At 43.2% G+C, this 26,482-nt stretch overlaps 1 protein-coding gene across 1 annotated transcript in view; it reads right to left on the minus strand.

Annotated features, from left to right (window-relative positions):
• Positions 1 to 24,862, minus strand: part of LOC120999266 (indolethylamine N-methyltransferase-like) — a 35,899-nt gene extending 11,037 nt beyond the window's left edge. The window contains exon 1 of the mRNA XM_040430139.1: positions 24,744 to 24,862. Within this exon, the coding sequence (XP_040286073.1) occupies positions 24,744 to 24,862 (119 nt within the window). The remainder of the gene's footprint in view (positions 1 to 24,743) is intronic.
• Positions 24,863 to 26,482: the final 1,620 nt, after the last annotated feature.

Genomic DNA, 26,482 nt, shown 5'->3' on the forward strand with positions numbered 1-26,482 from the left:
CACCATCAGCATCGCGCCCACTTTCCCGTCCCTTCATATTAATGGTTTTGTCACTAGATGTGGCGCAGATTGTTTTACAGTCCTCTAAAGACAGTTTTCGGATGCAGGACAGTATATGTCACAGAAACCCACAGAATATGGACACTAGATTAGGTAAAGAATATTGGAATTTGCCCTAAAGAAACAGTTTTTGGATGGAGTACTGTATGTGTCACAGAAAACAACACACTATGGACACTAGATTAGGCCCAGATTTTTGGAATTTACAATCCAGACTCAGTTTTCGGATGCAGGACAGTATATGTCACAGAAACACACAGAATGTGGACACTATATTATGCCCAGATTAGTTAAATTTGCTCTAAATTTGCTCGGTGATATATGTCACAGAAAACAACACACTATGGACACTAGATTAGAGTAAATTTAAATAATCTGGGCCTAAAGAAACTGTTTTCGGATGAAGTACTGTATATGTCATGGATGTGTATTACACACACACACACACTACAGAGACAGTAGATGAGGGCTGGCCCCTGATTATTAAAATTTACGCTAAAGTAACAGTTTTTGGATGAAATACTGTATATGTCATGGATGTGTATTAAAACGCACACTATAACCCTCAAAAAATAAGAAAAAGACATAGGAGTGTATAAATTACCCATGGTGTGTGGTAGCGCCGGATGTCTGGGCAGAGCAGTACCTCGACGAGCGTTTTGTCAGATAAAGGTTTTGTCAGGAGCCTTTTCCTGGCGAAACGTGCGTCGAAGGAACTGCTCTGCCCAGACATCTGGCACTACCACACACCATGGGTAATTGATACACTCCTATGTCTTTTTCTCGTGTTATTACGAATTAGTCACTGTTGTAGTGTACCTGCCACTGCTGTGTCTTTGTTTGATTATATGTCTGTATAGCAGTGACCAGACCCCTTGCTTTTTAGTAATTAGTGGCTGGTCATTGATTTTTTACGCGGTCACATTGACACAGTATTGGTGGCAGTGGATACAATTTACATCTATTTATTGGGGTATGTATCTGGACATATGTAATGTATGGGTACTTACCATTGGGCCCATCATGTGTGCTTAATTCTTGTAATATTCTCTGGTCTGTCTACCCGTTATTGCGGTACGTGTGAGGGTGGGGGCAATCTCCGTTACACGGGGCCCCCCGCTTTCCCACAACCTTGTGCCTTTTTATTTTTTGTGTATACTTTTATTAATAAAACTGCATATATTTTATATGTGTTTCCTTATTTTTGGGGGGTTATTGGTTAGTTTCTTCCTTTATTTGGTTATAGCATTGTACACTAGACCCCAGAGTATTATATATATATATATATATATACACGGTACTGAAGTTCTCTTATTGGTTGTTTTAAACGGACATTATAGACAATAAATGTGGCGCATATTATTTGAATTTACGCAAAAAGACTGCGGATGATGTACAGTATATGTCACTAAGCGGTCATAAAGAAAAATATTATTGCTGCTGTCAAACACACACACACACACACAGTAGTTCTTAAAAGGACTTTGAGTTCTTTGAAAAGATTTTGGTATTAAAAACAACAAATTTCTCTACCTGCACTCTGTCCCTTCCTCAGCACGGATGTCCCTGAGATTGATCAATTTAGCGCAGGTAAAAATATATTGCTGATCTTAAACACACACACACACAGTGGGTCTTTGAAAAGCTTTCTGCGAATAATAACTGAGAATTTCGCTCCCTACACTCTTTTCCTTCCTACGCTCTGCTCTCCCTGTCTACATCGGAGCCGAACATGCGTCATCGGGTGCTATATAGCACCCGATGACGCGTTCCAGCCAGCAATATCACTGTAATGCCAGCAGCCAACATGGCTACTGACATTGCAGTGATGGCAGTACTTACCTGAGCGTTTATTGGCTGCTTAGCAGCCGTGAAACATGTTTGGAGACTCGAGACTCGAGCATGGTGCTCGAGCACATGTGCTACTCGGCCAAGTACCGCCATGTGCCGAGCATAGCGATGCTCGAGCCGAACTGGTATTCGGCCGAGCATACTCGCTCATCACTAGTCCTTGGTTCTGGTGCTGTATTTATGTTTTGAGGTTATTTCTGGTACTGTATTTATGGTATGAGCTTGGTTCTGGTGCTGTATTTATGGTATGAGCTTGGTTCTGATCCTAGATTAGTGTTATGAGCTTGGTTCTGGTGCTGTATTAGTGTTTTGAGCATGGTTCTGGTGCTGTATTAGTGTTATGATCATGGTTCTGGTCCAGTATTTCTGTTCTATGCTTAGTTTCAGTGTTGCAATTATGTCCTAATTTTGGTTCTGCCACTGTATTTGTGGTTTAAACTTGGATATAATACTGTACATTGATCTCATATAATCTGTTCACATCTGGGGCTTGTCATAGATTCTGTTAAAAAGACCAGACAAAAAAGTCAGCATGCAGGATTTTATTGTCTACTGTGGGGATACGCTCTGGTAGTTTCGATACGCGGGTGCAGTACAGAGGCAAAGTACAAGTTCGTAATTCAAATGTCCGTGTTTATTCACACATTAGGTCAAACAAAAAACAAACACTCTTTGCAAGGCTGATGTTTGTTCACACCAAGTAGAAAGTTTGTGCATAACAAAAAAAGTCACCTTGTCGGCGGTTCTGCCTCCTGCAGTCAATCTGCAGGCTTTAGGTGGCCTGCTCTTCCAATACACAGGTCTCAGCTTTTCAGCTCAGCACAGCGCTCAGTTCCCACACCAGCGATTGCCAGAGCTCCTCTGTCAGAGAGAGGTAATTACTCCCAGCTGACACTGCTGGCTGGGTTTTTTATAGGCCAGTCAAGACCCGGCCTGGAAGGTGGGGAGTAGTCACCCACCCATCACTTTGACTACTCCCAGTAAGAGCCATCCTGGATCAGCTATACAGCCATACTAAAATAGCAAAGTGCTGCCGCTGACACTTGAAAATACCGGCTCTTACTTCACCGAGGCCAGAAACCTCGGTGACACATACCTTCCGTCAATGATGGAGCCTTGCGCCTTCCTACATACCTCCCCCCTTTGTTTAACTGAGGGGGTGAACACTTGCCAGACAGTGTACCCAGGACATTGTATCCGTGTTTCCCTGTAAGCGGCCTGCCCTGTGTTCCACTGAGAACTTGAAGGTTCTTGTCATTACAGAACATCTGGTGAACCGAGCATTCCTCTCTTTGGCCTGGCTCATCCACTTGAGAGGAGAGTGGTCAGTCACCAGACGTAACTTCCTCCCCAACAGATAATAGGAAAGAAGAAACGCTGGACTATGCGCCGAACGTGTGGAACACAGGGGGCGCACTAACACAACCGGTCATATAAGCAATTTTTTTGTTTATTCAAGGACAACACATTTCGGGGTACTGGAGACCCCTTTCTCAAGTCTAAAAGAAAAGTTAATAACGAAGACACATATGTAGAATACACGACACGATATGTGTGAACATATGAATAAATAGAAGTGTGTGACAAATATATAATAAAAAGTATATATATAAAAATTCTAAGGTAAGAAACCAATGGTATAAAAATATCATCTGCTAGGATAAAAACCAGTGTGATATACATTAAAAAAAAAATTCTAAGGAGTAAACCTAGATATGGTTCATACAAGATTATGTAATAAAACATATCTCTGCTGTAAACCCCAAGACAATAAAATAAAAAGATAAACGTATATAAATATCAATACAGAACTTCCGAAATTTGTACTGATGATATAAAGAAACAATCGATCCAAAAGCATAGTGTCCATATCCCTAAGGGTCTGGGGAATATATGGTAAATTTACACAGTCAGATAGAAATGGAGTGTCAGCTTACTGTATAATGTATACACACCATTAAAAGGTGGACTGCAGTGTGATGGCAGAATACATAAAATGCGGCTTAGGAATGATGTTGTTATTATATGTACTGTGTGGACTGTAGTAAGGTGATTTGAATTACCTGAGGCAAGACAGCAGAGCGGATGCCGCAGGTGTTGCTTAGCCGCACGTGGAAGACGGTGACCTATGCAGCGTGTGCGCTGCTACGAGTTAAGAGGAGTGGGGAAGAGGACCTGGCTGCGCTCATTGGAGGAGGGTCTGTGGAGGGGCGGGGTTACAGATGGCGCATGGGATGCTGGAGGGAAGAAGCGACAAGGTGCCGGTGTAACGTTACATTACCCTACTTCATGAGATTTCCCTACCTCCTAACTTCCGGTCGCACTGCGAATGACGTGAGGAGGCGTTCCTGAGTTTGGACGATCTGCGCATGCGCAAACGGACAGTTTATGGAAAATCTCAGCGGAGTTCATCTGCAAAATATTTATTTAACAGAAAATATGGCCATGAGATCTCCAGATGAACTCCACTGAGATTTTCCATAAACTGTCCGTTTGCGCATGCGCAGATCGTCAAAACTCAGGAACGCCTCCTCACGTCATTAGCAGTGCGACCGGAAGTTAGGAGGTAGGGAAATCTCACTAAGTAGGGTAATGTAACGTTACACCGGCAGGATGGATGCAGGGATCGGGAAAGGGACCGAGCTGTGCTCATAGAGGGGCAGGGCTACAGCGAGCGCACGGGGGTCTACAGGGAAAAGAGGCAAGGTGCCAATTGCAGGGAGCTTGTGGGATCGGGAAATTAAGTGCCTCAGAAGGATGCTTGTTTTAATAGCGGGGTATTGCTGGATGGGGGAATTAAGTGTCTTCGAAGGAAGCTGTGTTACTAACGGTGTCCATGCATGCCGGGGTAGGTGGAGGGAATTAAATGTAAATGTTAGATGGCAAATGGCGTAATATAACAGTGTGAACCAACTACATTGGGGCAGTTTTTTTCCGAGAATACCCTATTTTGTCCCCCCAGACAGAAAGGGGGTAAACGGGAGGGGGTACAGGGGGCATATATGGGGGGGTAGATAAAAAAAATTAAAAATTATAGGAAAAAACTAAATATACTACTGATGATGGGGTAGCATGCATGGTGGCTGTACTAAAATATCACCCATTTTTAAATCAAGATAGGTAGGGGATAGATGGAAAGGGAAGGAAGGGGTATGGGGAAGTAAAGGGGGGGATTAAATTGGACAATTTAAGGGGTGGGGGAGCGGTTGATGATTGTGTGTGGTGGGGGAAAGGGAGGAGAACAGATAATAGCAGAGTGACTCAGGTACCCATTTGATGGCCAGGCACTCTCTCTCCACTATACTGTACCTGGTCTCGTCTGGGGTGAGTTTGAAGCTCAGGAAAACAAGGGGATGTTCCTCCCCATTGACTTCCTGAGAGAGTACAGCTGCGAGGCCTACTTCAGAGGCATCGGTCTGTACCACAAACTCCCTCTTGAAGTCAGGCATCACCAAAACCCGCGACCCGCACAGGACAGCCTTTAATGCGGAAAAGCCTCTTCCGCCTGACCATTTCAGCGGACCATCATGGACTTCTGTCCCTTCAAGAGCCCTGTCAACAGAGCCGCTAAATTGGCAAAATGGGGAATGAACCTCATAATAGTCCATCATTCCCAGGAATGACTTTACTTGCCTAGTGGTGACAGGTCGGGGCCAATTCCGAATCGCCTCTATTTTATTCACTTGGGGTTTGATAACTCCACGTCCAATGACGTACCTCAGGTACTTAGTCTCCTCTAACCCTATCGCGCATTTCTTTGGGTTAGCAGTAAGTCCAGCCTTCCTAAGGGAGTCCACTACAGCCTACACTTTGGATAGATGAATTTCCCAGTCGGTACTGTGGATGATGATATCGTCCAGGTAAGCTGACGCGTACCGACGATGTGGACGAAGTACACTGTCCATGAGTCGTTGGAACGTGGCGGGGGCACCATGCAGACCAAAGGGTAACACTTTATACTGATACAGGCCCTCAGGGGTGACAAAGGCAGCTTTCTCTTTGACAGTCTCCGTTAAGGGCACCTGCCAGTAGCCCTTCGTGAGGTCCAAAACAGAAAAGTATCGGGCTTGTCCTAACCTCTCGATAAGCTCATCTACCCGGGGCATGGGATACGCATCGAACGTGGAGATTTTGTTTAGTTAGCGAAAATCGTTACAGAACCGTAACATCCCGTCCAGCTTGGATATTAAGACTATCTGACTGGCCTGTTCACTTTTGGACTCCTCAATGACATCTAGTTGCAGCATTAGCCGCACTTTCTCCGCGGGGGCTTATCGCCGAGCGCCTGGTACCTGGTATGGTTTTAACCGGACTTTTGCCTGGAGCTCAGTGACAATGTCATGCGCTCCAAGCAATACTGCGGTTTGAGACTTTTTATCTGTTTTACAGTTAAATTATTCTTATTGTTGTAAGTTTCTGTTAGGTGGGATTGGTTTCTGCCGCATTGGAAATGGACATTTTTGAATTTAGATCCAATTTCAAATGTAATGTTGACAGTGTCTTTTCTGTGGTGAAGAAGGACTGTGGTGAAGAAAAACAGAAAGACCTTGATTGTGTTTTCTCTGAGCTAGAGAAATTGATAACCAGGGAGGTGAAAACCACCTGGGATGTAATTGCTCTAGACCCGCAGGCATGCTCAACCTGCGGCCCTCCAGATGTTGCAAAACTACAACTCCCAGCATGCAAGAACAGCCTACAGCTATCAGCCTACAGCAGGGCATTGTGGGAGTTGTAGTTTTACAACAGCTGGAGGGCAACAGGTTGAGCATGCCTACTGGCTGAGAGAAAGATCCCAGAAGGTCTTAGATGGCAACTACCTCTTAGTGCGGAAGATGTCAATGAGCTAGAGGGGTGGAAAAAACTCATGAATGAGTGTGCCTTTAAAGTTATTCAGTATATTATAGGAATAAGAAAAAAAATAAACAAATGAATCTAAAATAGAGAAATAGATGAAATACATAAAAAATTGGAACCTTTTAAAATATTAGATGATTATGGAGAGTTGTCCCAAGTCTGTCAGAAAACGTAATAAAAATAGAGGCGGAAATAAAAAAACAAAAAACATAAAAAATATATTAAAGTAATAGATGATTATAAAAGAGGAAAAATATATAAATGGAAATCAAAGGAATCAGGGGAGTTGACAGTTCGAGAATGAAATGAAGAAAGACATGTGATTGTATCTCAAAGAGGAATTTACTGGGTATAAAAATAATTATTACAATAAGGGTTAGGCCGAATGCACATAGCCGGTCCGTGGTATCCCGGCCTGGCATCCTGCTGACAGCAGGAGCACACGGCATCATTGGTTGCTATGACGGCGTGCGCTTCATGCCGCCGCTGCACTACAGTAATATACTCGTATGATCTTGCATGGTCTATACGAGTGTATTACTGTAGTGCAGCGGCGGCATGAAGCGCACGGCGTCATAGCAACCAATGACACCGTGCGCTCCTGCTGTCAGCAGGATGCCAGGCCGGGATACCACGGACCGCTCACGTCCGTGTTCCACGGCTGTGTGCATTCGGCCTTATACTTAGGTAAAAAGATACATGAATAACGAATATAATTATCAATCAAATAAAGCAGAACCATATAAACAGAGAACTATGTATGGGAATGGTAATCAACAGAATCATAGAAATTTGTACCCAGAAAAATTATAGAACATATTCAAATAATAGATATCCCTATCAGTCGAGAAACCAGCAAGGATGCACATATGAAAATTCAAGTGAATAACTATCACCAACAGCAGCCAGAAAATACTAGAGATGAAGGAAAGAGAACATTAAATAGGTTAGATACACAAAAAAAAAAATTCCCCATCAGAATATCAAAGGGATCCAAATGGAACCGAAACAGGTGAAAGAAAATGTAATGAGCCCTGCACAAGAAATAAGAACTCCCCAAAAAAGAAATGTAACAACAGAGGATGTAGGGGCAAAGGAGACAAGCAGCCGCAAAATCAAGAAAGCAAAAGTAAAATGTAATATATAACCTGAGCTCCCATACACTGAATAAAAACAAAATTTCGGCTCTGTCAAAAGATTTAAAATATGCCTTATCCAAACAGATGAACAAATTTGAAACTTTTTTAGACATACATCGATTCGTTAGAAAACATAATATTGCCAAGTATATGGCATGGAATCCTAAACTTGATCAGGTAGAGATTAAACAATGTGACATCGTCCACACTGGTTTAAGGGAAAAATCTAGTTTTTTTTTCCCCCAACTGAAAAATAATGAATGTGTGGATGCTTTCAAGAGAGGTTTACTAAGGGAATTAGAACAAATAGACACAAAACTGAAATATACTAACTTGGTCTAAGGAGAGAAACAGGGTTTAAGATCTTTAGAAAAAAACTGTAAAATATTTATAAAGCCAGCAGATGGGAAGGGGGGTTGTCATTTTGGATAAAGAAAATTATGAAGCGGTGATGAGGGGATAGTTACATGATGAGAAGACATAATAAATTAAAAAAAGATCCGACAACTAATTTTTAAAAAGACCTGGAGTTATTATTAAAAAAAGGAAGAGGAATATGAATATGAAAAGGAATATTCATATTTGGGAATCAAACACCCAGTAATCTCGGTCATTTATTACCTCCCCAAAATTCAAAAAAGTACTACCGACTCCCCCGGGAGACCAATAGTCTCCGGTATCAATAAACGGCTTCTCTCACTAGCCGTTTATTGGAATATATAGATTTTTATTTACAGAAGTAGGTTGTCAAAATTCCCTCGTATCTGAAAGACACAGGAGATACGATTAAGCATCTAGAAAATGTTGGATCTTGTACTGAGGACACTCTTATAGCGACCGTAGACGTGACATCACTATACACATTGATCCCAATAGAGAAGGGGATCACTGCGGTCGATTATGTGTTGAAAAAAAATACCGCAATGTGATCTGAACAAAGGAAGTTTTTAATTGAATGTTTAAAATTTTGTTTATCGCATAATTACTTTTGGTTTGATGGGAGATTTTACCTGCAATGCACTGGGACGGCAAAATTTGCCCCCAGTTTCGCAAACCTCTATATGGCTGTATGGGAGGAGATGTTTATAGTATACAGCACCCCACAGTATGCAGCAGAGCACCCTATAGTATACAGCACCCCACAGTATGCAGTAAAGCACCTTATAGTATACAGTATCCCACAGTATGCAATATATAGTATAGCAGCCCACAGTATATAGTACCCCACAGTATGCAATACATACTATACCACCCCACAGTATGCAGTATAGCACCTCACAGTATACAGTAGAGCAGTATAGCACCCCACAGTATACAGCACAATATTCAGCACCCACACTTTACTGCACCCCACAGTATACAGCACTCCATAGTGTACAGTAGAGCAGTATTGCACACCACACTATACAGCACCCCACTATACAGTAGCTTACAGTATATTAGCATAACAGCCCCTGTCACATTTTCCTGATGTAATCTTCACACACAAAAAAAGCTCCACAATTATGGCAAACTTCTCCTGCAGGCTGCAGCAACACTCCTGGTAGAAAGAAAGGACCTTTGATTACCTCATAGCCATGTGACCAGTAATATCGCTATGTTACTGGTCACATGGTGATGTTGTAATCTAAGGTCCTTTCTCCTAAGAGAATCTCAGCTCTCACTCGCTCACAGTATGCTGCCTGGAGTGCCCGCACGCAGGCAGGCATGGCAGCACCTCCCTGTGTAGTTGACAGCCTGACATCCGGTGCAGTCCCCCCCACTCCAGGCATGCCACTCGATGTCATTGAATTTGTGAGCAGTGGCCAGCGGGGCTCAAAAGGAGCAACTGGGCCCGGGGCAGCTGCCCCTTTTGCCCCGCGTTAAAGATGGCCCTGGCTGGAGTGTCCATGTGGCCTCCAGTATGTAGGAAGAACCTTGAGAAAATTTAAAACCTGCATGCAAGAACATAGCCGTAAAATTAAAAAAGGAGTAGATGCACACAGTGTATCAGCTCATTTTAAAAGGGTGCACAACAAAAATCCACAGGGCTTAAAATTTGTAGGTTTGGAAAAAATGTGGATGAAATGGAGAGGGGAAGTTCCTATTATAAAAATCAATAAAAAAGGAGGTCGAATGGATTTACCGTTTGGGTACATTACAGCCAAACGGGATTAATGTAGAGTTCGATATTAAGACCTGTCTTAAGGGATAACTGATATACTGTAAAAATATGTGGAAGTTACATCTAATACAGTTTTTAGGAAAGGTGCGTCTTTTCCTAGAAATGTGAATGCTGTTGGATATGCAGGAGTGCGATTTACGCACTGCATATGAGAGATGTAAGGGTTTTTCTGGCGGCAATATATAATAACTAAATTGTGCTACAGTCCGATGTTGGTGGATATATGTTGGATAGGGATGCTATGTGTATGTTGATAAACTGAATCTCTGTTGATTTTATAAGAAATAAATATTATCTGTTTCTTTTTAAGTACGGCTTTTATAAGTTTTTAGCTAACGCCCATCTGATTATAGAAGGGCGGGTTGTAAATTTTGTATAGCGTAGCCCCTGACGAAGCAAGTGAGAGCGAAACCCGGGTCGGGCAGGCAAGGAATTAGCAGTACTCCGTATGATTTTATATGCATTGATTTGTTTTAACGGTGTGAGTATAATGCAAAAGTGTGGTTACTGAAGGGTTTGCGATACTTCACTATGTTAGGTTCTCTTGTATAACATCCAGGAGGTGTACCTTGTAATTTACCTCTCCCACTTTCTCGAGTACCTCATAGGGCCCCTGCCACGTAGCTAGGAACTTACTGTCTATGGTTGGTACCAGAACCAAAATCCGATCACCCGGGTTAAAGTTCCAGACCCGAGCCTGCCGATTATAGACCCTACTCTGGGCTTGCTGCACTGCCTCCATATGCTCCCTGACTAGAGGCAACACTGTCCATCTGTCCTTGCATCTGGGCGACGTACTCAATAACACTTTTGTGTGGGTTGTTGTTCCCATGCTTCTTTGGCTATGTCCAACAGACCGCAAAGGTGTCTGCCATATGGCAGTTTGAAGGGCGAGAACTCAGTAGAGGCCTGGGGCACCTGTCGCACTGCGAACATGAGATAGGGCAGAAGAAGATCCCAGTCCCTCCCATCCTTAGACACCACTCTTTTTAACATGCTTTTAAATGTTTGATTAAATCTCTCTACCAGGCCATCTGTTTGTGGATGATACACGGACATCCGTAGCTATTTTATGTGGAGCAACTTACAGAGTTCCCTCATGACTTTGGACATAAAAGGGGTCCCTTGGTCAGTCAGAACCTCTTTAGGTAGTCCCACTCAGGAAAACATCTCCATTAACTCCTTACCTATGAGTTTGGCTGATGTATGTCGCAGTAGCACCGCCTCCGGGTTCCGAGTGGCGTAGTCGAGGACGACCAAGATGTGATGGTGCTCTCTAGCGGACTTCGGTACCGGGCCAATGAGATCCATAGCGATTCGCTCAAACGAGACCTCAATAAATCGGGAGAGGCACCAGGGGGCTGGGGCTATTTATTTGGCAAATTGGGCAAGACTTACAAAACTCTTCTACTTCTCTGAACACAGTGGGCCAGTAAAACCGCTGTAGTATCCATTCCTGCATTTTCTGCCACCCCAAGTGACTCCCAAGAACATGTTGGTGGGCAAGCTCCAATATGAGCTTGCGATACAACTTGGGCACCACCAGCTGTTCAATATGCTCACTCCGTAGTTGGTTTACCCGATACAGCATTTCCTGGTGAACGATGAAACTGGGAAACATCGGCTTTGCCTCAGGTTTTTGTGGTTCACCATCAAATTATTACCACATTCTCCCAGGCTTGGGATAAGGTTGGGTCCTGGTGCTGTGCGGTTCCGAAATTTTCATCGGAGACATTGAGCTCTGACAATTCAGGACCCGGTGGCAAGTCCTCAACGTCTCCTACCAACACACTCAGCGGGATTGTCTCCCCCTCTTCCACCGAAGTGGCGGTCACCCCTACTGCTGGCCCTTCATCCTCGGGTTCCCAGGGTTCTGGCCTCCCATCCAGTCAGGCCACTCTGCTGAATTTACCCCTGACTCAGGGGCATCAACAACTCTCACACCCGGCCAAAGGGCTGGGAAGCTCGGAAAGTCTCTCTCTATTAGTTCGTGGGTCCACTTGCCGCATCCCGTGGATAGAGACACCAGGGCGGTGGGATAGTCCTTTAAATCTCCATGTATGGACAGGACCCCGATTTTTTGGCCAGTATACTCTTCGGGCCACACCAGGGTAGATCTTACCAGGATACCAGACTCCCTGAGTCCAACAAAGCCACTTCCAGAGTGTCTCCCACTTCTACCTGGCACAGGTGGTTATTGTCTATAGTCTCTTGACTACTTGATGCACACAGCTTCCTGGCGTACAAGTTGCGGTATCCATAGTTAGTCTCCATAGGTTCGTCCCTATGGGGACAGTCGACCCTTATGTGGCCAGGCTCCTGACACCGCCAGCATACGATCAGAGCCAGGTCTATGGGGGGGGTACACCCCGGGTGAGCTTGGTTGGCACAAGTCTCTGGGTCTGGGATGGAGGTTGCTGGTGTTTGGCTGCCCCCCTCCCAAACAAACTCCCTTTCAAATTCCTGGTAGCCTCATAGCGTTCCACCAGGTCCACCATCTCACGGGCATTACCAGGAGACACCTGACCGATCCAGTGCTAGAGGGGGTACGGCAAAACCCTCCAGAACATATCAGCCAACAGACGATCTAACATAGCAGTGGGACTCAGCATGTCAGGTTTCAGCCATTTTTGCAACAGGTGTAATAGGGTATAATACTGGGGCCTTGAGAGTACAGCCGGGTTAAACACCCACTGATGCACCCGCTGGGCCCGGACTAATACATTCACCCCCAGTCTCACCAGGATCTCACCCTTTACTTTTGGGTAGTCAGCCGCTTGATCATCCGGTAAATCAAAATACACCTGCTGGGGTCCAGACGCCAGGAACGGAGCTCAGCCCATTGCTCCCGGGGTAGCTTCTCTCTCACGGCTACCTTCTCGAAGATCGCCAAATAGGTCTCGACATCGTCTACGGGGATCATCTTGGGGATCGCTGCACGGACCGCTTTCCGGGCATCGTGGATGCTCTGGGATGCTCCTGCTGCGTGTAAAGCCATCACATGTTGTAACAGCAGCTGGTTTGTTTCCTGCTGTTGCTTTTTGGCCTACCCCTGTTGCAGGTTCCATGAGGGCTTTCACGACAGCTTCCATTTTGTCAAGGGACATGGGTTTTAATCTCACTGGTTTGATGTAAGACATACAACCGTGTCCGGAAAAACAATTGTGGGGATTCGCTCTGGTAGTTGGGATAAGCGGGTGCAGTACAGAGGCAAAGTACAAGTTCGTAATTCAAATGTCCGTGTTTATTTATACATAGGGTCAAACAAAAAACACTCCTTGCAAGGTTGCTGTTTGTTCACACCAAGTAGAAAGTTTGTGCATTACAAAAAAAAGTCACCTTGCCGGCGGTTCTGCCTCCAATAGTCAAATTTCAGGCTTTAGGTGGCCTACTCTCCCAATACATAAGTCTCAGCTTTTCAGCCAAGCACAGGGCTCAGTTCCTACACCAGCGATTGCCAGAGCTCCTCTGTCAGAGAGGTAATCACTCCCAGCTGACACTGCTGGATGGGTTTTTTATAGGCCAGTCAAGACGCGGTCTGGAACGTGAGGAGTAGTCACCCACCCATCACTTTGACTACTCCCAGTAACAGCTGTCCCATATCAGCTATACAGCCATACTAAAATAGCAAAGTGTCAATCAGTATTAGCTGCCACTGACACCTGAAAATACCGGCTCTTACTTCAACGAGGCTAGGAACCTTGGTGACACATATCTTCCATCAACGACGGACTCTTGCGTCTTCCTACACTAGTTAAAAAAAAAAAGCAGCATCCTGAATGGAAATTGAATAAACCCCATTTTAGTCCACGGCATCTGTTCAGCTCCATTTGCTTTATTTTTGCGCTAAATCCGACACTTCAGTTATTTTCTTTGTTCTCCTTTTACAACGGAACAGAGCAATGGAAAGTGTGAATAAAGCCTTAGAATAAAACATCTAAAAATAATGTTGTGCGCATTGTACATCTTTCCCCTTCTTTCAATGCATACCGAATGTCCATGTATATGACCACATATAGGTCTATTATTAAGTTATGCATGAAGGGAGTGCTTGTGAGTAGGTATATATGTAGAAGTTATTATATTCATAGTACAAACTTACCAACTCTCCTGGATAATTCGGGAGGCTCCCAAATAATCCTCCACACAGGGCATGGAGGACATGTCATGAAAGGATTGGGTACATACACAGAAGAAGTCTCAGGAAAGTGCCCATACCTGAATAAAATTTGCAGACCTCATTCCACTCCCTTCTCCAGAGCAACTTGTTTATGTTGGCAAGCATGCTACAGTATGGTGCACTGAAAATTCCTCCTGGTCTACTCCAAAGTAGTGTACAAGTCTTGCTAAATATTCAGCAGTATGTGGTGGTGGTGGAGGGCCCCACATTATTTGGGGCCCCAATGCATGGAGTGCTCCATACTCCTGGAACGCTTAATCTGGCCCTGCATGGTTTGATGCATGAAAGTTGCAATGCAGTGACTGGAGATTTTCTTTGAACTATGCATTTATTATCAATGGTTCAACAATTAAATTTGTGTATTGAAACACACGGTCTGATGCAGTAATATGATTGCTGACAGGAATATAACAATGTAGTGTTTGAGGCAAATTGTGTATCAACTCGGTGTTCAATAACATGGGCATAAAAGTGGTGTTATTGTAAAATGCTTTTGCTGTAATGCAACACATTTAATAACATGGATATAATGCACTGAAAAAAAATGCACAATTGCTTAACCTTTGAAGCAAAATGCTGTAATGAACTGTAGAAATTGAAGTTTTTTAAAAAAAAACTCTGTTCGTATTAAAAAATTAGATTTTCTTGCCTGGGGGTGCATTTGAAATGCAGAACTGCTAGGCTAAGTTGCTGCCACATCATGCAGCTTAAAAACAGTGTTTGTTCCACCAAAGCTTTCCATGATCAAATTCCCTAAAATCTACACAATGATATCTTTCTATTCTTTCCCCATATGTCCCATCACCCTACAACAATTGCTTGTGACTCTGCGTACTCTGCAATCAGTTTTCTGGCAGACACTGACACAAACACACTTCCAAATCAGAACCCAAACACACTATGGCACTTCTGCTGGTTTGGCATAGGCATCTCCCTGCCTACTGCCCCCCTGATGAGGCTGTCTTTAACCTCTTCCGGACACATGACGTACCGCTACGGCATGTTGTCCTGGTACTTAAGGACACATGACTTAAGGACACATGACGTACCATGTATGGTTCCGATCCGCACGTGGATCCAGAACTGTACCGATCTCCAGCCAGCACCCCAATCTGTGCCCCAGCACCCCCCAGGTATTTAGGGAAAGGTTGGGTTAGGCAGGAATATTCAGGGAAAGTTAGTGAGAAAAAAAAATAAAATGATTTTTTGTTGCATCACCCTAAATCAGATGTCTGGGGTCCACAGCACAGCTGTGTGACCCTAGACCCCCCAGGGGTTCTGCATCTTGCCCCCCCCAACTTTTTTTTGGGTGCACGATGGCTGTGGCCGGCACTCTTAGCGTCCGGCCACTGTTAGCGCATCGCACACCATACCGCTGATCAACTTCGGACGGTTGATCAGCGATTTTGATTTTTGTTTTCTCATTTTTCCCCCTTTTTTTAGTTAGTCTTTTTTATTTTTGTCTGTTAGGTTTAGGGTGAGTTCGCAAACACCCGTGCCCCCACACACACTGAATAAAGATTTACACGCACGCATATACACACGCAGACACACACTCCCCTATGGCCCGCCAGATGTTCTCGGCCGAGGAGGCATACGCCCAGCTTGCCTCCGAGTCTGAGAGTCCCCAGTGAGGATGAGGATGACCCCACTTTAATGTTGTCATCTGTGTCCTCCTCATCATCTAGCGATGATGACGAGCCGCCAAGGCGGCGGAGACGACGCCAGGCGGAGCAAGGGGACCGCCATGTTAGAGACCCTGTGGCCCACCCTAGTACGAGCAGCTCTTTCCGGCAGACCAGTTAAATCCACCGAACCCCCCTGCCGGTGAACTTGTCTGGTGTACCCCAGAGCGATTTGAGCCTGTGATCCCTGATTTTGTAGGCCAACCAGGAATCCAGATTTCCACAGTGGGCTTCACTGAATATGACTATTTTAGTCTTTTTTTCAGTGACCACTTTGTAAATCTGATGGTGGAGCAGACGAACCTGTACACCCAACAGTTCGTTGCTCAACACCCGGGCTCCTTTTTGGTTAGGCCCGGTGGCTGGACCCCGGTCAGTGCAGCCGAGATGAGGACGTTTTGGGGCCTCGTGCTGCACATGGGCCTGGTCAAGAAACCTAGTGTCAGGCATTACTGGAGTGGGGACGTCCTCTACCAGACCCCACTTTACAGTACGACCATGACACGCTCCCGGTTTGAGGCCATCCGGAAATGCCGGCATTATTCAGATAATGCAGCATGTCCCCCCCCGAGGTAATCCTGGTCATCGATCACTATGGGGCCAAATTTGTACAGACCTATGTACCTGGAAGGGAGGTCATGGTTGACGAGTCTCATTGCATTCAAGGGGAGACTCATTTTCCACCAGTATGTTCCCTCTAAGCAGGCGAGGTATGGCGTGAAGCTGTACAAACTTTGTGAGAGTACCTCAGGGTAAACTTACAAGTTTTTATGTGTACGAGGGGCGAGAGTCCCGTATTGAACCCCCAGAATGTCCCCCCACTCTGAGTGTTAGCGGGAAACTTGTGTGGGACCTTACGCACCCACTGCTAGATAAGGGTTACCACCTGTACGTGGATAATTTTTATACTAGCATCCCCTTGTTCCAGTCCCTCACCGCCAGATCTATGTCCGCTTGTGGGACCGTGCGGAAAAATCAATGCCACCTCCTTGCCCACCCCCTCCAGGTACCTATCCCCAGGGGTAAGAACTGTGCCCTTACTACTGGAAACCTGTTGCTGGTCAGATATAAGGAGAAGAGGGATGTCCTTGTACTGTCCACAATTCATGGTAATGGCATCACCCCTGTCCCTGTGCGAGGTACCGCGGCAACGGTCCAAGCCCGATTGTATCGTCGAATACAATCGGTATATGGGAGGAGTTGATCTCTCTGATCAAGTCCTCAAGCCATATAACGCCATGCGCAAAACCCAGGCATGGTACAAAAAAGTTGCGGTCTACTTTGTACAGGTTGCCTTGTACAACTCTTTTGTACTGTCCTGGAGCGCTAGCAACACAGGGACATTCCTTCAGTTCTATGAGGCAGTCCTCAAGGACCTGATCTTTTTGGACCGGGAAAGAGCAGGCCGGATAACCTCTGGAACTGGAGGCGCCCGGATCGTCCCTGGCCAACACTTTCCAGATGTGGTCCCCCATACTGGAAAGAAGGGACGGACCCAAAAAAAGGTGCAGAGTGGGTCACAGGAGGGGGATATGGAAGGACACCACTACTCAGTGTGACATGTGCCCTGATCCTCCGGGCCTCTGCATTATGGGTTGCTTCAGGGAGTACCACACTTTCAGGGAGTACTAAATTTATATCCCAATTTAGCCACTGACAATCAGATAAAAAAACGGGTTCTCATATTTTTGAAAAAAAGAATTTCTCAAAAATATTATTTAGTAAAACTAAAATAAATAAAAAAGTAGACATATTAGATATCACTGCGTCCGTAAGAATGTTGTCTATAAAAATACCCCCCTAACCCCTCAGATGAACACGTTCAAAAAAATAAAATAAAAACGGTGCAAAAAAAAGTTTTTTTAGTCACCTTACATCACAAAAATTGTAATAGCAAGCAATCAAAAAGTCATATGCCCCCCAAAATAGTGCCAATAAAACAGTACTCTCATCCCGCAAAAAATTAGCCCCTACCTAAAATAATCGGCAAAAAAATAAAATAATGACTCTTAGACTATGGAGATACTAAAATGATTTTTTTATTGTTTATATAAAAAGATAATATAGTGTAAAATATAAATACATTTTAAAAAGTAGACATATTAGGCATCGCCGCGTCCATAAGAATCTGCTCTATAAAAATACCCCCCCTAACCCCTCAGATGAACAAGGTGAAAAATAAAAACTGTGCCAAAAAAGCAATTTTTGGGCAAATTTCCCATTTTAATCTTTTTTTTTTTTTTCCAATAACAAAGCAAGGGTTAACAGCCAAACAAAACTTAATATTTATTACCCTCATACTGCAGTTTACAGAAACACCCCATATGTGGTCGTAAACTGCTGTATGACCAAACGGCAGGGCGCAGAAGGAAAGAAATGCTGTATGGTTTCTGGAAGGCAGATTTTGATGGCCTTTTTTTTGGGCACCATGTCCCATTTGAAGCCCCCCTGATGCACCCCTAGAGTAAAAACTCCATAAAAGCGACCCGATCTAAGAAACTAAACCCCTCAAGGCATTGAAAACTGATTTTACAAACGTCGTTAACCCTTTAGGTGTTCCACAAGAGTTATTGGCAAATGGAGATGAAATTTCTGAATTTCTATTTCTGGTAACCTTGCCTCACAAAAATGTAATATAGAGCAACCAAAAATCATATGTACCCTAAAAATAGTCCAAACAAAACTGCCACCTTATCCTGTAGTTTCCAAAATGGGGTCACTTTTATGGAGTTTCTACTCTAGGGGTGCATCAGGGGGGCTTCAAATGGGACATGGTGTAAATAAACCAGTCCAACAAAACCTGCCTTCCAAAAACCATACGGCGCACCTTTCTCTCTACACCCTACTGTGTGCCCGTACAGTAGTTTACGGCCACATATGGGGTGTTTCTGAAAACTAAAAGATTCAGGCCAATAAATATAGCATTTTGTTTGGCTGTTAACCCTTGTTTTTTTACTGGAAAAAATGGATTAAAATTAAATTTGAGAATTCACATTTTTCTGGCAAATTTTCCATCTCCATTTGCCAATAACTATTGTGCAACACCTAAAGGGTTAACAAAGTTTGTAAAATCAGTTTTGAATACCTTGAGGGGGTGTAGTTTCTTAGATGGGGTCACTGTTATGGAGTTTCTACTGTAGGGGTGCATCAGGGGGGCTTCAAATGGGACATGGTGTAAATAAACCAGTCCAGCAAAATCTGCCTATCAAAAACCACACGGCGCACCTTTCCCTCTACGCCATACTGTGTGCCCATACAGTAGTTTACGGCCACATATGGGGTGTTTCTGCAAACTACAGAATTGGGGCAATAAATATAGCATTTTGTTTGGCTGTTAACCCTTGCTTTGTTACTGGAAAAAATAGAAAATTTGCCCAAAAATATAAATTCTGAAATTTTATCTCCATTTGCCATTAAATCTGTTTTGAATAGCTTGAGGGGTGTAGTTTCTAGAATGGGGTCATTTTTGGGTTGTTTTTATTATGTAGGCCTCACAAAGTGACTTCAGACCTGAACTGGTCCCTAAAAATTAGGTTTTTGAAAATTTCGATTTTGAAAAATTTTAAGATTTGCTTCTAAACTTTTAAGCCTGTAACATCCCCACAATATAAAATATCATTCCCAAAATGATCCAAACAGACATATGGGGAATGTAAAGTAATAACTATTTCTGGAGGTATTACTATGTGTTATAGAAGTAGAGAAATTGAAACTTGTAAATTTGAAATTTTTTACACATTTTTGGTATTTTTTATAAATAAAAATGTGTTTTTTTCTAACTTCGTTTTAACAGTGTCATGAAGTACAATATGTGACAAAAAAAACTCTCAGAATGGCCTGGATAAGTCAAAGCGTTTTAAAGTTATCACCACTAAGGCCTCATGCACACGACCGTTGTGTGCATCCGTGTCCGTTGTTCCGTTTTCCTGCGGACCCATTGACTTTCAATGGGTCCGTGGAAAACTCGAAAAATGCACCGTTTGTCATCCGCGTCCGTGATCCGTGTTTCCAGTCCGTCAAACAAATATGACCTGTCCTATTTTTTTGACGGACAACGGTTTGCGGATCCATTCAAGTCAAAGGGTCCGTGAAAAAACATGGAGGCACACAAGATTGTCATCTGCGTTCGTGATCCGTGTCCGTGATCCGTGGCTAACTTGACTTAGTTTTTTTTTTTCACTTTTCTTGTCTGGTGATCCTCCAAAAATCAAGGAAGAAACACAGAAAAAAAATGGACAGGGATCACCTAACAACGGAGCCCCGTTTTGCGGACCGTGAAAAAATACTGTCGTGTGCATGAGGCCTTAAAGTGACACTGGTCAGATTTGCAAAAAATGGCCTGGTCCTTAAGGTGAAATAAGGCTGTGTCCTAAAGGGGTTAAGCCACTGAGCCAATCAGAGCAAGACCTACCCCACTTCCTCCCAGTGTCATGTGTTACTCTGTCTTCCTCATGTTTTTTCCCCACAAATATTAACAGCAAAATGGCTCTGGGAGATCTTTTAGGCAGTTAGTCTGAATGAATCACATTTGTTTGGAGAACAAATTTTTGGAAAGTTTGTAAATAATCCAATTAGTTTAGAATCAAATCTCTCATCCTTAGTTTAAAGCAGGCATCCTCAAACTGCGGCCCTCCAGCTGTTGCAAAACTGCAACTCCCAGCATGCTCGAACAGCCTACAGGTATCAGCCTACAGCAGGGCATTGTGGGAGTTGTAGTTTTACAACAGCTGGAGGGCCGCAGTTTGAGGATGCCTGGTTTAAAAGTTTCCAAACTCAGAGTTGGAAGAGGTCAGGATCAGGAAATAAGAATAGTACAAAGAAACCAGAAATTGTCAGATAATCTAAAAACAATTGCCCGCATGATTCTAATTTTAGAGTAATCCTCCATCATCCTCAACAAGTTTCCAAACTTCTAGAGATTAAAGTGGGGGAAGCAAATCCTTAGCTTGTACTGAATATCTTGCACTATATTTAATGACCAAGAAATTGTTTTGCTTCCTGTAATTTATATCATTGGGGCAGTGTGGTTGCCCCTTCTGATCTCACTCATCCCACAAAACAAGATTTCCTGATTTGAATGTAGTAATTTTCCATTATTTCCCATTGTTTTTCACCGTTTCCAATTGTTTTTTAAAAAAAACATTAGTTTAACCTCTTAAGGACATGTACGCCCTGTGTATTTTCGATCACTGCCGCCCGGCCGGCAGTGATCGGAACCCGGTGCCTGCTCAAATCATTGAGCAGGCACCTAGGCTAAATGCGCGGGGGGGTCCCGTGACCCCCCCATGTCGGCGATCGCGGCAAACCGCAGGTCAATTCAGACCTGCGGTTTGCTGCGATTTCTGCAGTTTCTGGTCCCCGCAGTCCCTGACCGCGGGGATCAGAAACTTTATATGCCTAAAAAAAGTTTTATTCACCCCCCCCTGCACCCCCGAATGATTTTTATGGTGGCGGGAGGTGCAGTGGGAGGGTTGCGGGCGGTGTGGGCGGTGCGGGAGGCGGGAGGTGCGGCAGGCGGGATCGCGATCCCCTTGAAAATTCATTGGTGTTCAGTGGGTATACCAGGGTGCCAGCACATTGCTGGCACCCTGGTATAAACGGCTGACATCTGCGATGCGATGTCAGCCGTTTAACCCTTTCCATACAGCGGTCCGTACGGACCGCTGTATGGAAAAGGTTAACAGCGCAGGGAGCTCCCTCCCTCTCCCATCGGGGGGCTGCTGTGCCTTTGCAGCCCCCCGATGGAGAGGGAGAGAGCCCCCAGACAGCCCCCCGAGAGATCCCCTCCTTACCCTTCCCCGTCTGCGAAGTTCTGAGCAGACGGGGAAGGTTCCCATGGCAACAGGACGCCTCTCAGGCGTCCTGCTGTCCATGGTGCTGAACAGATCTGTGCTGAAAGGCATAGATCTGTTCAGTGTAAGTAAAATACAGTGCAGTACAATATATATTGTTCTGTACTGTATTATACAGACATCAGACCCACTGGATCTTCAAGAACCAAGTGGGTCTGGGTCAAAAAAAAGTGAATAAAAGTGAAAAAAAAGTAAAAATCAAAAAACACATTTATCACTGATAAAAAATGAAAAAAATAAAATTCCCTACACATGTTTGGTATCGCCGCGTCCGTAACGACCTGATCTATAAAACGGTCATGTTACTTTACCCGAACGGTGAACACCATAAAAATAAAAAATAAAAAACTGATGAAATTGAAATTTTGCCCACCTTACTTCCCAAAAAAGGTAATAAAAGTGATCAAAAAAGTCGCATGTACGCCAAAATTGTAACAATCAAACCGTCATCTCATCCCGCAAAAATCATACCCTACCCAAGATAATCGCCCAAAAACTGAAAAAACTATGGCTCTTAGACTATGGAGACACTAAAACATGATTTTTTTTGTTTCAAAAATGAAATCATTGTGTAAAACTTACATAAATAAAAAAAAAAGTATACATATTAGGTATCGCCGCGTCCGTATCGCCCGGCTCTATAAAAATATCACATGATCTAACCCCTCAGATGACCACTGTAAAAAAATAAAAATAAAAACGGTGTAAAAAAAGGCATTTTTTGTCATCTTACGTCACAAAAAGTGTAATAGCAAGCAATCAAAAAGTCATATGCACCCCAAAATAGATGCCAATCAAACCGTCATCTCATCCCGCAAAAAATTAGACCCTACTTAAGATAATCGCCCAAAAACTGAAAAAACTATGGCTCTTAGACTATGGAGACACTAAAACATTTTTTTGGTTTTAAAAATGAAATCATTGTGTAAAACTTACATAAATAAAAAAAAATTGTATACATATTAGGTATCGCCGCGTCCGTGACAACCTGCTCTATAAAATTACCACATGATCTAACCTGTCAGATGAATGTTGTAAATAACAAAAAAAAAAACGGTGCCAAAAAAGCTATTTCTTGTTACCTTGCCGCACAAAAAGTGTAATATAGAGCAACCAAAAATCATATGTACCCTAAACTAGTACCAACTAAACTGCCACCCTATCCCGTAGTTTCTAAAATGGGGTCACTTTTTTGGAGTTTCTACTCTAGGGGTGCATCAGGGGGGCTTCAAATGGGACATGGTGTAAAAAAAAACAGTCCAGCAAAACCTGCCTTCCAAAAACCATATGGTGTTCCTTTCCTTCTGCGCCCTGCCGTGTGCCCATACAGCTGTTTACGACCACATATGGGGTGTTTCTGTAAACTACAGAATTAGGGCCATATATAATGAGTTTTGTTTGGCTGTTAACCCTTGCTTTGTAACTGGAAAAAAAATATTAAAATGGAAAATCTGCCAAAAAAGTGAAATTTTGAAATTGTATCTCTATTTTCCATTAAATCTTGTGCAACACCTAAAGGGTTAACAAAGTTTGTAAAATCAGTTTTGAATACCTTGAGGGGTGTAGTTTCTTAGATGGGGTCACTTTTATGGAGTTTATAATCTAGGGGTGCATCAGGGGGGCTTCAAATGGGACATGGTGCCAAAAAAACAGTCCAGCAAAATCAGCCCTCCAAAAACCAAACGGCGCACCTTTCACTCTACGCCCTGCTGTGTGCCCGTACAGTAGTGTACGGCCACATATGGGGTGTTTCTGTAAACAGCAGAGTCAGGGCAATAAAGATACAGTCTTGTTTGGCTGTTAACCCTTGCTTTGTTAGTGGAAAAAATGGGTTAAAATGGAAAATTAGGCAAAAAAATGAAATTCTCAAATTTCATCGCCATTTGCCAATAACTCTTGTGCAACACCTAAAGGGTTAACGACGTATGTAAAATCAGTTTTGAATACCTTGAGGGGTGTAGTTTCTTAGATGGGGTCACTTTTAGGGAGTTTCTCCTCTAGGGGTGCATCAGGGGGCTTCAAATGGGACATGGTGTAAATAAACCAGTCCATAAAAATCAGCCTTCCAAAAACCATACGGCGCACCTTTCCCTCTACGCCCCGCTGTGTGGCCGTACAGTAGTTTACGGCCACATATTGGGTGTTTCTGTAAACGGCAGAGTCAGGGCAATAAAGATACAGTCTTGTTTGGCTGTTAACCCTTGGTTTGTTAGTGGAAAAAATGGGTTAAAATGAAAAATTAGACAAAAAAATGAAATTCTCAAATTTCCTCCCCATTTGCCAATAACTCTTGTGCAACACCTAAAGGGTTAACAACGTATGCAAAATCAGTTTTGAATACCTTGAACTGGTCCCTAAAAATTGAGTTTTTGTAAATTTCTGAAAAATTTCAAGATTTGCTCCTAAACTTCTAAGCCTTATAACATCCTCAAAAAATAAAATATCATTCCCAAAACAATTCAAACATGAAGTAGACATATGGGGAATGTAAAGTCATCACAATTTTTGGGGGTATTACTATGTATTACAGAAGTAGAGAAACTGAAACTTTGAAATTTGCAAATTTTTCCAAATTTTTGTTAAATTAGGTATTTTTTGGTGCAAAAAAAATTATTTTTTTGACTCCATTTTACCAGTGTCATGAATTACAATATGTGACGAAAAAACAATCTCAGAACGGCCTAGATAAGTCAAAGCGTTTTAAAGTTATCAGCACTTAAAGGGACTCTGGTCAGATTTTCAGAAAATGGCCTGGTCCTAAGGTGTAAAAAGGCTGTGTCCTTAAGGGGTTAAAAAAAGTTGATAATTCCACTTTCCTCACCTGTTCATCATAGGCAGCAGGATAGTAGGTTGTTTTAGGGTTAGTTACACTGCTGTCATTAGAAAAATTGAAAGAAAACAACAATTGACATAGAAAAATACATACATTCTGTGAACGTTTTTGTAAGATTTTTAATAGGAAATACCAAGGAATCCTCTGCAAAGACCATTTCAGGTTTATCTGAAAAGTAATTCTCCAGATGTAATCTGGAATCAAACCCATGCACATGGTAGAGCTTATTGGTACAGGAATCCATCGTCTAATCTTCGTCACAGGTGGAGAAGGGGGATAAGTTCCACACTGGTGCTCAGGTTCTTTATATAATGATGAATACATTTACCAAATATTTACACAAGTAATTATTAATCACATCACAAGGTACATGGGAACATGTGTTATATTAAAGTCATATGATGTTAATGATAATCCAATGACAAGTCTGCTTTACTGTGAAATGGACAATGGGGAAAACAAGCAAGAAACTTTTCTTGTCAGGCTACCATGGCCTCTCAGAAATCGTATTGATGATTTGCTTAACCATGTAGTGGGGATATAAGAATGGAATTTAGAACTGCTATATACTTACTTGGACACTGCCTTATGAAGTAAAATAATTAGAATAATTAGTTGAGTCAAAAAAGAATCTGATTGAGTACTCATTTGGAGCCCCCCCAAAAAACTTTAAAAAAATCCTATTATCAGCATTTACGGTCATCACATTCCTGATAGGTTGTTCTTGAGTGCCATGGCTAGGCACTCCATGAAGTCATATTGCAACCAATGTGGCTGGGTACTCTATGCAGCTTATTAGAAACCCATGTAGCCTGGACTCCATATTGTCTGGGTGTATATGGTGTGCCTGGTTACCTCAGCACACAAAACCAATAGTCATATACCCTTGCGAGTAGCATTTTCCATATTTCAAATCTTCAGACCTTCACCTGCAAGCTTGACTAGAGCAATAACATGGTTCAGTGCTTGCTGCTTGTACAATTAGCATTAGCATTTCTTATTTGGCATTTCGTTTTTAGAGAATTTGTTTGATTTGTTAAACTTTTATGGCCTTGTAAAGTCATTATTTACTGTATAGATTGTGCCAATCTCTATAAGTGGTGAGTGCTAGGGATTAGCGAAGATGTTCAAAACTAATCCATAAAAATGTGTCTGCAAAGGGAACCAGAAGCTTTTCAAAGTTTGCTCTTTGGATGAATCTGGTAAAATGGTGGGTAGCACCATTTTACTACACAAATCAGCAAGAAAAACCACAGGGGACAAAAAAGAAGTCTTCTCACATGACCCTTGGGAGGAAGTGGGGTGAGGGCTTGCCCTAATTGGCTTACAGGATGATAGACAGTCTGGATAATCTAATCAGTGGGGCAATAGGCAGGGACATGCCCTTGCAGAACAAGTAGAATGTCTTTTAGTTGCTGATGAGGGTGGATGGATGTATCAAGTGGCTGACAGAAAATCTTAGGGTCCATTCACAATTTAGCGGAACGGGTGCGGACCCATTTATTTTCAATGGGGCCGCAAAAGATGCGGACAGCACACTGTGTGCTGCCCGCATTCGCACTTCCTTTCCACGGCCCCGCAAAAAGATAGAACATGTCCTATTCGGACAAGAAAAGGCATTTATACTATAGTGCCGGCCATGTGTGGTCCGCAAAATGCAGAACGCACATGGCCAGTGTTCGTGTTTTGCGGATCCACAATTTGCGGACAGCAAAACACTTGTGGACATGTGAATGGACCCTTATACAGCATACATACGCACAAATCCTAGTGTAGGAAGGGCAGTGTACGGACAAAATAGAAAGAAATTATAATTGTTTAGAATAGGGACTTTGATTAGGAAAAGCTTTTCAGGGGGTGAGGG

Source organism: Bufo bufo, chromosome 1 (assembly GCF_905171765.1).
Source record: "Bufo bufo chromosome 1, aBufBuf1.1, whole genome shotgun sequence".
NCBI lineage: Eukaryota > Metazoa > Chordata > Amphibia > Anura > Bufonidae > Bufo > Bufo bufo.